The sequence below is a fragment of the Coregonus clupeaformis genome, unplaced genomic scaffold (genome assembly GCF_020615455.1).
Source record: "Coregonus clupeaformis isolate EN_2021a unplaced genomic scaffold, ASM2061545v1 scaf0219, whole genome shotgun sequence".
Taxonomy (NCBI): domain Eukaryota; kingdom Metazoa; phylum Chordata; class Actinopteri; order Salmoniformes; family Salmonidae; genus Coregonus; species Coregonus clupeaformis.
In genome coordinates, this window is record NW_025533674.1 from 417,750 (window position 1) to 430,961 (window position 13,212).

Sequence of the window (13,212 nt, forward strand, 5' to 3'; positions counted from 1 at the left end):
AAATAGAGCAAGTTGAGGAGACTAAACTGCTTGGAGGAACCCTGGATTGTAAACTGTCATGGTCAAAACATGTTGATACAACAGTAGCTAAGAAGGGGAGAAGTCTGTCCATAATAAAGCACTGCTCTGCCTTCCTAACAGCACTATCAACAAGGCAGGTCCTACAGGCCCTAGCTTTGTCGCACCTGGACTACTGTTCAGTCGTGTGGTCAGGCGCCACAAAGAGGGACTTAAGAAAATTGCAATTGGCTCAGAACAGGGCAGCATGGCTGGCCCTTGGATGTACACAGAGAGCTAACATTAATAATATGCATGTCAATCTCTCATGGCTCAAAGTGGAGGAGAGATTGACTTCATCACTACTTGTATTTGTGAGAGCTGTCTGTTTAAACAACTGGCACACCCATGCATACCCCAGAAGACATGCCACCAGAGGTCTCTTCACAGTCCCCAAGTCCAGAACAGAGTTTGGGAGGCGCACAATACTACATAGAGCCATGACTACATGGAACTATTCCACATTAAGTAACTCATGCCAGCAGTAAAATTTGATAAAAAAATAAAAAAAAAAGATTAAAATACACTTTATGGAACAGCGGGGACTGTGAAGCAACACAAACATAGGCACAGACACATGCATACACACACGATAACATACGCACTATACACACACGTACACATGGATTTTGTGTTGTAGATATGTGGTAATAGAGGGGCCTGAGGGAACACACTTTTAATGTGTTGTGAATGTATTGTAATGTTTTACAAATTGTATAACTGCCTTAATTTTGATGGACCTCAGGAAGAGTAGCTGCTGCCTTGGCAGCCGCCAATGGGGATCCATAATAAATACAAATACTTTTACCCCTACCTACACGTACATATTACCTCAACTACCTCGTACCCCTGCACATTGACTCGGTACTGGTACTCCTTGTATATTGCCTCGTTATTGTGTTACTATTTTCTATTTAATTTGCACATTTTCTTACTTTTTAATTCCGCATTGTTAGGAAAAGATTCATAAGTAAACATTTCACGGTAAACTCCACACCTCTATTGTATTCGCAGCATGTGACAAATACAATTTGATTTGACCTATAGACCGATAAGCATGCTGGTAAAATGTATTTCCATCAACTGGTATTTCCATCAATGAATAAAAAGCATTTTGCAATGGGATTGCTTTTTCTCCTGGTCAATTTGGCCGGCAACAATTTTATTTATCGCTTTTCATTATAATATTTTGGGTCAAAAGCCGGCAATTACCAGCTAACGGAAACACTGCAACAGATGTACACAAAGTCTTCTTAAATAACCTTTGGATTTGGGCATTACAAATGGAACGCCCTAGGCTGGGGGCCAAAGCAGATCAGAGAGACAGACAGGTTTTAGTGTTCTGATGCGGTCACTGAGCGCAGCTGAAGTCAGTTCATTCACCAGCATAACACAATGTTCTATCAATGCAATGATAGCATAGTCACATTTTCCAAAGGAAGGTTCATGCTTTAACGTTTCATCCCAGCCCCAGACAGTCTGATTCAAAATCAGGTCAGTGTTATCATATCATTAATTTACACCACTATCCAATATCCTAAAAGAGATTTGTGATGTATTTAGAACAAAAAATAACAGTTGTAACTGTGATTCTATCCGGTGCCACAAAAATGGCTGCTATAGCAACACAAGTCATCCTCGAAAACCCTGACAGCCCTCTATGGACCAGACAGACAGGAAGTGACAGCCCTCTATGGACCAGGCAGACAGGATGTGACAGGCAGACAGGATGTGACAGCCCTCTATGGACCAGACAGACAGGATGTGACAGGCAGACAGGATGTGACAGCCCTCTATGGACCAGGCAGACAGGATGTGACAGCCCTCTATGGACCAGGCAGACAGGATGTGACAGGCAGACAGGAAGTGACAGCCCTCTATGGACCAGACAGACAGGATGTGACAGGCAGACAGGATGTGACAGCCCTCTATGGACCAGGCAGACAGGATGTGACAGGCAGACAGGATGTGACAGCCCTCTATGGACCAGGCAGACAGGATGTGACAGGCAGACAGGAAGTGACATCCCTCTATGGCCCAGACAGACAGGATGTGACAGGCAGACAGGAAGTGACAGCCCTCTATGGACCAGGCAGACAGGATGTGACAGGCAGACAGGAAGTGACAGCCCTCTATGGACCAGACAGACAGGATGTGACAGGCAGACAGGAAGTGACAGCCCTCTATGGACCAGGCAGACAGGATGTGACAGCCCTCTATGGACCAGGCAGACAGGATGTGACAGGCAGACAGGAAGTGACAGCCCTCTATGGACCAGGCAGACAGGATGTGACAGGCAGACAGGAAGTGACAGCCCTCTATGGACCAGGCAGACAGGATGTGACAGCCCTCTATGGACCAGGCAGACAGGATGTGACAGCCCTCTATGGACCAGGCAGACAGGATTTGACAGGCAGACAGGATGGTAGAGCACGGCGCTTGTAACGCCAAGGTATTGGGTTCGATCCCCGGGACCACCCATACACAAAAAAATTTATGCACGCATGACTGTAAATCGCTTTGGATAAAAGCGTCTGCTAAATGGCATATTATTATTATTATTATTATTATGATGATGTGACAGGCATCAATGGGACAGCAGTGGAGAAGGTGGAAAGCTTCAAGTTCCTTGGCGTACACAAATGGTCCACCCACGCAGACAGTGTGGTGAAGAAGGCACAACAGAGCCTCTGCAACCTCAGGAGGCTGAAGAAATTCGTCTTGGCACCTAAAACCCTCACAAACTTTTACAGATGCACAATTGAGAGCATCCTTTTCGGGCTGTATCACCGCCTGGTACGGCAACTGCACCGCTCGCAACCGCAGGGCTCTCCAGAGGGTGATGCGGTCTGCCGAACGCATTACCGGGGGCAAACTACCAGCCCTCCAAGACACATACAGCACCCGATGTCACAGGAAGGTCAAAAAGATCATTAAGGACATCAACCATCCGAGCCACTGCCTGTTCACCCCGCTATCATCCAGAAGGCGAGGTCAGTACAGGTGCATCAAGCTGGGACCGAGAGAATGAAAAACAGCTTCTATCTCAAGGCCATCAGACTGTTAAATAGCCATCACTAGCACATTAGAGGATGCTGCTGCCTATTGAAATCACTGGCCACTTTAAGAAATGGAACACTGGTCACTTTAATAATGTTTACATATCTTGCACTACTCATTCTTGCATTATATTCTATAATATTCTACTGTATCTCTGTCCATGCCGCTCTGTCATTGCTTGTCCATATATGTATATGTATATTTTCTTAAATTCCATTCCTTACTAGTTTTGTGTGTATTGGGTATATGTTGTGAAATTGTTAGATATTACTGCACTGTCGGAACTAGAAGCACAAGCATTTCGCTACACCCGCTATAACATCTGCTAAACGCGTGTATGTGACAAATAACATTTGATTTGAACACAGTACGTGACAGTACCTGAGGCCAGAACACCTACAGTACAATACACACAGCAGGCACAGAGAGGAGCCAGGGAGCACTCCAGGCACAGAGAGGAGCCAGGGAGCACTCCAGGCACAGAGAGGAGCCAGGGAGCACTCCAGGCACAGAGAGGAGCCACGGAGCACTCCAGGCACAGAGAGGAGCCAGGGAGCACTCCAGGCACAGAGAGGAGCCAGGGAGCACTCCAGGCACAGAGAGGAGCCAGGGAGCACTCCAGGCACAGAGAGGAGCCAGGGAGCACTCCACTCATCTACCATAGCACTGACCTGAATGCAGCTAAATGAACCCACCTCTAGAAACCCATCTCTTGCCATCCCTCCTGTCTGTCCCTCTGCCAATCAGCTTATTCAGTACATCTCTCTCACTCTATAGGCCTATATTGTTTCATTTCTCTGACAGTGTCTGTCTCCCATCTTGCCTGTCTCTCATCCCGGTCCAGGTCCCATATGCATAAAGAATCTGAGAGTAGGAGTGCTGATCTCAGATCAGTTTCACCTTTTAGATCATAATGAATACAATTACAGTGAGGGGGAAAAAAGTATTTGATCCCCTGCTGATTTTGTACGTTTGCCCACTGACAAAGACATGATCAGTCTATAATTTTAATGGTAGGTTTATTTGAACAGTGAGAGACAGAATAACAACAACAAAATCCAGAAAAACAAATGTCAAAAATGTTATAAATTGATTTGCATTTTAATGAGGGAAATAAGTATTTGAACCCCTCTCAATCAGAAAGATTTCTGGCTCCCAGGTGTCTTTTATACAGGTAACGAGCTGAGATTAGGAGCACACTCTTAAAGGGAGTGCTCCTAATCTCAGCTTGTTACCTGTATAAAAGACACCTGTCCACAGAAGCAATCAATCAATCAGATTCCAAACTCTCCACCATGGCCAAGACCAAAGAGCTCTCCAAGGATGTCAGGGACAAGATTGTAGACCTACAAAAGGCTGGAATGGGCTACAAGACCATCGCCAAGCAGCTTGGTGAGAAGGTTTTTATTTTTTTATGTTTTTTTCACCTTTATTTAACCAGGTAAGCCAGTTGAGAACAAGTTCTAATTTACAACAACTGCGACCTGGCCAAGATAAAGCAAAGCAGTGCGATAAAAACAACACACAGAGTTACATATGGGGTAAAACAAAACATAAAGTCCAAAATATCGCAGAAAATATATATACAGTGTGTGCAAATGTAGCAAGTTATGGAGGTAAGGCAATAAATAGGCCATAGTGCAAAATAATTACAATTAGTATTAACACTGGAATGATAGATGTGCAAGAGATGATGTGCAAATAGAGATACTGGGGTGCAAATGAGGAAAATAAATAACAATATGGGGATGAGGTAGTTGGGTGGGCTAATTTCAGATGGGCTGTGTACAGGTGCAGTGATCGGTAAGGTGCTCTGACAACTGATGCTTAAAGTTAGTGAGGGACATAAGAGTCTCCAGCTTCAGAGATTTTTGCAATTCGTTCCAGTCATTGGCAGCAGAGAACTGGAAGGAATGGCGGCCAAAGGAGGTGTTCGCTTTGGGGATGACCAGTGAGATATACCTGCTGGAGCGCATACTAGGGGTGGGTGTTGCTATGGTGACCAATGAGCTAAGATAAGGCGGAGATTTGCCCAAGGTGACAACAGTTGGTGCGATTATTCGCAAATGGAAGAAACACAAAAGAACTGTCAATCTCCCTCGGCCTGGGGCTCCATGCAAGATCTCACCTCGTGGAGTTGCAATGATCAAACAATTAATGACTAAACAATTGATAAATACGAGATTAAATATATGAACGGTAGAAAATTGCATCAAACCTGAATGGCGAGTTGCGATCAACACTGGCCAAGTGTGTGTGTGTGTGTGTGTGTGTGTGTGTGTGTGTGTGTGTGTGTGCGTGTGTGTGTGTGTGTGTGCGTGTGTGTGCGAGCGTGTCCACAGTTTAAAAAGGAGATAACCCAAAAGCACAGAGAGTAAAGAGAGACATACTAAAGCAATGTTCTCCCCTGTTGACCCATCTGGAGACTGAACTGGAACCAGAGCATGTGTGTGTAACTACATAACAACATAATGGTAATCATTTATTTGAATGGTAAATCACTAGTCTACTGATAAACTGGGTAAATCAACATGTAGCCTAGGCCTATTCACAGTACAGGTGAACGCATATTCAAATAGGAGTGTGTGCATGCATTGAGTTACTGAGCTTGTTTTGTCTGATTTCATGGGGCTACAGATGAAAAACAAATCGGTTTCCCTTCCATTTGGGACTTATTTTATTGTACTGATCAACAATATTTTCTAGAAGCGTGCGCTGTCTCTATAAAGACCCGTGACATCATTCACACCCACAGTTCCAGGCTCGAGCAAAGATGATCATGACTGGGAGAGACGTGAGGCGGGGGGAGACGAAGTGAATTAATAACGCTTTTGGTGAAAAGCAATATTTTGCGTTACGGTTTGCAGACTATCCCAAACAAGGTACTAGGGTAGCAAATAGATTTTAGCTTCAGCTGTAAGCTAGCAAGGAAAGTTAGCCTACAACACTGGAAGCTACCGGTATCTTCTTGCATTGTAAAGTGTTCTAATGGACACTTTTTGCAAACAGTAATTAACAGTTTTAACATTTCCACATGCCGTGTTGCATTATTCAAGCGGTGATGCAGCCCAGCCTCCCAGTGAGTGCTCCTCCTGACAGGTTAGAGCTAGCAGTGAGTAAGTGGAGCAGGCAAGAGGCAGGCAGAGTGCTGTAAGAGGACATCAGCAGGCAAGAGGCAGGCAGAGTGCTGTAAGAGGACATCAGCAGGCAAGAGGCAGGCAGAGTGCTGTAAGAGGACATCAGCAGGCAAGAGGCAGGCAGAGTGCTGTAAGAGGACATCAGCAGGCAAGAGGCAGGCAGAGTGCTGTAAGAGGACATCAGCAGGCAAGAGGCAGGCAGAGTGCTGTAAGAGGCAGGCAGAGTGCTGTAAGAGGCAGGCAGAGTGCTGTAAGAGGACATCAGCAGCGCTGATATACAGACTTGATCCTCTCAATCAGTAGACGTCGTGAGACACATTTGACAGAAGTATCGAAAGTAACAAATTCTAAACCGAACCATTTTTCATGTTCTAGTATCGAAAAAGTATCAACGTTTTGGTATACTGTGCAACACAGACAGACAGACAGACAGACAGACAGACAGACAGACAGACAGACACACACACACAACCCAGCGGGACAAAGACAAACACACAGGACAGAGGCAGGAGGTAACCAGGGAGAGATGGAGAGAGAAGAGGAGGTGGTAACCAGGGAGAGATGGAGAGAGAGAAGAGGAGGTGGTAACCAGGGAGAGATGGAGAGAGAAGAGGAGGTGGTAACCAGGGAGAGATGGAGAGAGAGGGAGGTGGTAACCAGGGAGAGATGGAGAGAGAAGAGGAGGAGGTAACCAGGGAGAGATGGAGAGAGAAGAGGAGGTGGTAACCAGGGAGAGATGGAGAGAGAAGAGGGGGTGGTAACCAGGGAGAGGTGGATAGAGAAGAGGAGGTGGTAACCAGGGAGAGATGGAGAGAGAGGGAGGTGGTAACCAGGGAGAGATGGAGAGAGAAGAGGAGGAGGTAACCAGGGAGAGATGGAGAGAGAGGAGGAGGAGGAGGTAACCAGGGAGAGATGGAGAGAGAGGAGGAGGAGGAGGTAACCAGGGAGAGATGGAGAGAGAGGGAGGTGGTAACCAGGGATTGAGATGGAGAGAGAGGGAGGTGGTAACCAGGGATTGAGATGGAGAGAGAGAAGGTGTTAACCAGGGATTGAGATGGAGAGAGAGGAGAAGGTGGTAACCAGGGAGAGATAGAGAGAGAGGGAGGTGGTAACCAGGGATTGAGATGGAGAGAGAGAGGAGGAGGTGGTAACCAGGGAGAGATGGAGAGAGAGGAGGAGGTGGTAACCAGGGATTGAGATGGAGAGAGAGGAGGAGGTGGTAATCAGGGATTGAGATGGAGAGAGGAATCGATCTGTTTTAGCAGCCGATCAATCCAACAACTTGGCTAATGCAGAGACATGGGAGAGTTCAGGGCAGATGAAATGGGTTGGGGGAAACCCTATGAGCCAAGTTCAGACTCATCTATACTGTCTACCCTCAGCAGCTGAACTCAGGAAGTGTGAGTGTGTGTTCTTTGAAAGCCTTCTCCCTGAGCTTCTTACCCTTCACCATCTCCCATAATCCTCCAGCACTCCTCTGACTGCCGGTTGGACGCCACCCAGACCAGGCACAGAATTTGGAAAATGTTCGGTAAAATCCCCATAAAGGTATTTATCTTCATGTCATTGAAGATCAGTCTCCAACTACATCCTATTCTCGTACAGTGTATGTATTTGGCCAGCCCTATATGACAGCAGTGTATTATTATATAGGGAATATAAGGGGGATATTGGAGATAAATGGGAGAGTACAGAGAGGCGTTTTGGTGAGGAGCCAAATCTGACTTCTTATTCCAGAGCAGTACAGAATCAGACCAGATGAAATCAGGCACGCAAAGCAAGAGCATTAAAATCCATCCTCCCCCCCTACCAGCTGGGAGATAACAGGCTGGAGCTCAGAGATACAGTGGGGAAAAAAAGTATTTAGTCAGCCACCAATTGTGCAAGTTCTCCCACTTAAAAAGATGAGAGAGGCCTGTAATTTTCATCATAGGTACACGTCAACTATGACAGACAAAATGAGGGGAAAAAATCCAGAAAATCACATTGTAGGATTTGTAATGAATTTATTTGCAAATTATGGTGGAAAATAAGTATTTGGTCAATAACAAAAGTTTCTCAATACTTTGTTATATACCCTTTGTTGGCAATGACACAGGTCAAACATTTTCTGTAAGTCTTCACAAGGTTTTCACACACTGGTATTTTGGCCCATTCCTCCATGCAGATCTCCTCTAGAGCAGTGATGTTTTGGGGCTGTCGCTGGGCAACACAGACTTTCAACTCCCTCCAAAGATTTTCTATGGGGTTGAGATCTGGAGACTGGCTAGGCCACTCCAGGACCTTGAAATACTTCTTACGAAGCCACTCCTTCGTTGCCCGGGCGGTGTGTTTGGGATCATTGTCATGCTGAAAGACCCAGCCACGTTTCATCTTCAATGCCCTTGCTGATGGAAGGAGGTTTTCACTCAAAATCTCACGATACATGGCCCCATTCATTCTTTCCTTTACACGGATCAGTCGTCCTGGTCCCTTTGCAGAAAAAACTGCCCCAAAGCATGATGTTTCCACCCCCATGCTTCACAGTAGGTATGGTGTTCTTTGGATGCAACTCAGCATTCTCTGTCCTCCAAACACGACGAGTTGAGTTTTTACCAAAAAGTTATATTTTGGTTTCATCTGACCATATGACATTCTCCCAATCCTCTTCTGGATCATCCAAATGCACTCTAGCAAACTTCAGACGGGCCTGGACATGTACTGGCTTAAGCAGGGGGGACACGTCTGGCACTGCAGGATTTGAGTCCCTGGCGGCGTAGTGTGTTACTGATGGTAGGCTTTGTTACTTTGGTCCCAGCTCTCTGCAGGTCATTCACTAGTTTCCCCGTGTGGTTCTGGGATTTTTGCTCACCGTTCTTGTGATCATTTTGACCCCCACGGGGTGAGATCTTGCGTGGAGCCCCAGATCGAGGGAGATTATCAGTGGTCTTGTATGTCTTCCATTTCCTAATAATTGCTCCCACAGTTGATTTCTTCAAACCAAGCTGATTACCTATTGCAGATTCAGTCTTCCCAGCCTGGTGCAGGTCTACAATTTTGTTTCTGGTGTCCTTTGACAGCTCTTTGGTCTTGGCCATAGTGGAGTTTGGAGTGTGACTGTTTGAGGTTGTGGACAGGTGTCTTTTATACTGATAAAAAGTTCAAACAGGTGCCATTAATACAGGTAACGAGTGGAGGACAGAGGAGCCTCTTAAAGAAGAAGTTACAGGTCTGTGAGAGCCAGAAATCTTGCTTGTTTGTAGGTGACCAAATACTTATTTTCCAGCATAATTTGCAAATAAATTCATAAAAAATCCTACAATATGATTTTCTGGATTTTCTTTCCTCATTTTGTCTGTCATACTTGACGTGTACCTATGATGAAAATTACAGGCCTCTCTCATCTTTTTAAGTGGGAGAACTTGCACAATTGGTGGCTGACTAAATACTTTTTCCCCCCACTGTACATACATATTGGTCTTCTGTAGCTCAGTTGGTAAAGCATGGCTCTTGAAACGATAGGATAGTGGGTTCAATTCCCGGGACCACCCATATGTTAAATATGTATGCACGCATGACTATAAGTCGCTTTGGATAAAAGCGCCTGCTAAATGGCAAATATTATACACTGAGTGTTGAAAACATTAAAAACACCTGCTCTTTCCATGACATAGACTGATCAGGTGAAAGCTATGATCCCTTATTGATGTCACTTGTTAAATCCACTTCAAACAGTGTAGATGAAGGGGAGGAGACAGGTTAAAGAAGGATTTTTAAGACTTGAGACAACTGAGACATGGATTGTGTATGTGTGCCATTCAGAGGGTGAATGGGCAAGACAAAAGATTGAAGTGCCTTTGAACGGGGTATGGTAGTAGGTGCCAGGTGCACCGGTTTGTGAGTCCTCAGACCAGAGATGCAGAGATAGATTAGAGACAAAACAGAGTTCTCTCTTCTCCTGCATGTTTCTGTAGCTCAGCTGGTAGAGCATCGCGCTCGGAACGCCAGGATAGTGGGTTCAATTCCCATGGGGGCCACCCATATGAAAATGTATGCATGCATGATTTTAAGTCGCTTTGGATAAAAGCGTCTGCTAAATGGATATATATGTCTATTGTCTACCTACGAGACATGGGGGTTATAGGGGGTTGGGTGGAGAGGGAGGAGCCCAGACAGACAGTATATTAAAACAACATAATGGAGGCCTCTTTTCTCCCAGAATTCCACACTCTAAAATCAGTGGGGAGACAGAGAGACAGGGTACGCCTGTTTGGCTATTGAACATGTCTGTTGAAAAGTGTCCATTGAAAGCCTGCTCGTAACTGAGTAGTAGCAGACCAATTATACAAATACAGTGGCACAACAGTCAGTAGCATCCTGGATGACAGGGGGAGGCCCCAGTGCATCAGACCAGGAGACAGAACCTCTCTCTGGGGTTGGGTAGAGTCTGGTTCCCCTGGTGTCAGAACTGGGTGGTCAGCCCTGAAATAGCCCCGAGGAAGAGCCTCAAGGACACACCACATTCCTCTCAGGCAAGAACACCAGATGACAGGCCAGGATGACCACACACACACACACACACACACACACACACACACACACACACACACACACACACACTAGGGAGTAAGGAGCATATAGTCATTCAGATGCCGACAAACAGTCCATGGTTAACTGGGCAAAGAGTAACACACAGCTTTCCAACTGACTCTTTCTAACCGCTCCCCAGTGACCCTCACTAAGACTAAAGGTCTTACAGAGAGAACCTCATCCAGTTGTATATTTGGTGATTTGGAGGTTATAAAACGCAATATAATCTCTCAGTATTTACAGTGTATTGCTAAAGCCTGGATTTAGAGAGGCTGTTATTGAGCAGCAGGAGACGGTCCAACTCTGGGCTTTCCTCTGGAGGGAGCAGAGACCCGTAATCACCTGATTATATCAGAGGACTATGGGAGAGCTGTAGTGACTGGAAAATAACCACAGGAGCAAGTGATGAGTTGGAGAAAATGTTCAGGAAATACACACACGGGAGGTTAGCTGAAACTCACTTTGCTGTGCAGTCCTCGTCATACTTGGTCTTCAGATCGAAGAGCTCTGCCTGAGTTGTTTCAAGAGCTGGAAAACAAGCCAGGAAACAACAGCTTTAGTTAGGCCAACAGTGGGTGATAGAGACAGGACAGTACTGAGTGGACTGGTAGCTACCTGTCTGTAGGGCCTGGGTCTTGTGGTCAGCCTCAACCAGCTTAGAGGACATGGAGTCCTGGCTCTCCTGGAGCTTTCTGGAAACACAGAGAGAGCGACAGAGAGACAGAGAGAGAGAGAGAGACAGAGAGAGAGAGAGAGAGAGAGACAGAGAGACAGAGAGACAGAGAGAGAGAGAGAGAGAGAGAGAGAGAGAGAGAGAGAGAGAGAGAGAGAGAGAGAGAGACAGAGAGAGACAGAGAGACAGAGAGAGAGAGACATCAACCACGAGTCATTCAAAGCAATTTAGAGAAAGACATTAGGTCAGTGACAGAGTTACATCAGCCCCAACTCCCTTACTGTTCAATTCTATAACACCAACATGGAGACAACACGGCTACTGTAACAACTCCCTATTTTCTCACCATTTCTCATCCTGTATTTTCCTTAAAAACCGAGAGAAAAAAAACACCAGAGCACTTCTCATTAACAAGCTGTATTTGGCAGTAATGTCTGCTCACCATGACCCTTCTACACCAACAGAGAATGAAAAGAGAGGAGAAACCCTATTTTTAGCTAATAAAAAGTTTAAGGGCTAAGTTTAATCACAGAGTTCGATATGAATAACCCACACCGATGTAATGTGGTGTACAGTGCTTCCTTCCACTCCCTCTCTACCTCCTCCTCATATGCCCTTATCCATCGCTCTTCCTATTCCTCTCTGTCAAGGTCATACTGTTTCAGAAGGCCATGGATATACAGGCCCTCTCAGACACAGGAAGTAAGTGCTCAACATACAGGAGGAGACCTAGCCTATATCATGGAGTTACATTGATGCACAGGAAATACGGCTGGTCACTTGCTCTTCACGTGGCCGCTGTGCAGGCCTCGTTGTTAGAACTCACCTCTCCATCTCTCCATATTCCCAGTAGATACTGTAACTAACCATCTCTCCATATTCCCAGTAGATACTGTAACTAACCATCTCTCCATATTCCCAGTAGATACTGTAACTAACCATCTCTCCATATTCCCAGTAGATACTGTAACTAACCATCTCTCCATATTCCTAGTAGATACTGTAACTAACCATCTCTCCATATTCCTAGTAGATACTGTAACTAACCATCTCTCCATATTCCCAGTAGATACTGTAACTAACCATCTCTCCATATTCACAGTAGATACTGTAACTAACCATCTCTCCATATTCACAGTAGATACTGTAACTAACCATCTCTCCATATTCCCAGTAGATACTGTAACTAACCATCTCTCCATATTCATAGTAGATACTGTAACTAACCATCTCTCCATATTCCCAGTAGATACTGTAACTAACCATCTCTCCATATTCCCAGTAGATACTGTAACTAACCATCTCTCCATATTCATAGTAGATACTGTAACTCACCTCTCCTTCTCTACATAGTCATTTTGGAGCTGGACGTGTTTCTCCTGGACCAGGTTCTCAGCCTGCTTCTTCAGGGACTGCTCATACTCTCGGATCTTCTCCTTCAGCGTTTTAATAGTCACCTCTGGACCAGGAGGGAGATGGGGTGGAAGACAGGAAAGAGGGAGAGAGGGGGTGAGAGTAGACACCAGGAGAGAGAGAGGGGGTGAGAGTAGACACCAGGAGAGAGAGAGGGGGTGAGAGTAGACACCAGGAGAGAGAGAGGGGGTGAGAGTAGACACCAGGAGAGAGAGGGGGGGAGAGTAGACACCAGGAGAGAGAGAGGGGGTGAGAGTAGACACCAGGAGAGAGAGAGGGGGTGAGTAGACACCAGGAGAGAGA

General features: G+C 45.7%; 1 protein-coding gene across 1 annotated transcript in view; it reads right to left on the minus strand.

The window, feature by feature from the left end:
- The window catches only part of LOC121555674 (protein CASP), a 165,514-nt gene that overhangs the window by 81,814 nt on the left and 70,488 nt on the right, over window positions 1-13,212 (minus strand). Inside the window, exons 6-8 of the mRNA XM_041869499.2 lie at window positions 12,832-12,955; window positions 11,439-11,515; window positions 11,285-11,351 (exon numbers count right to left, since the gene is read on the minus strand). Coding sequence (XP_041725433.2) covers window positions 11,285-11,351; window positions 11,439-11,515; window positions 12,832-12,955 — 268 coding nt within the window. The remainder of the gene's footprint in view (window positions 1-11,284; window positions 11,352-11,438; window positions 11,516-12,831; window positions 12,956-13,212) is intronic.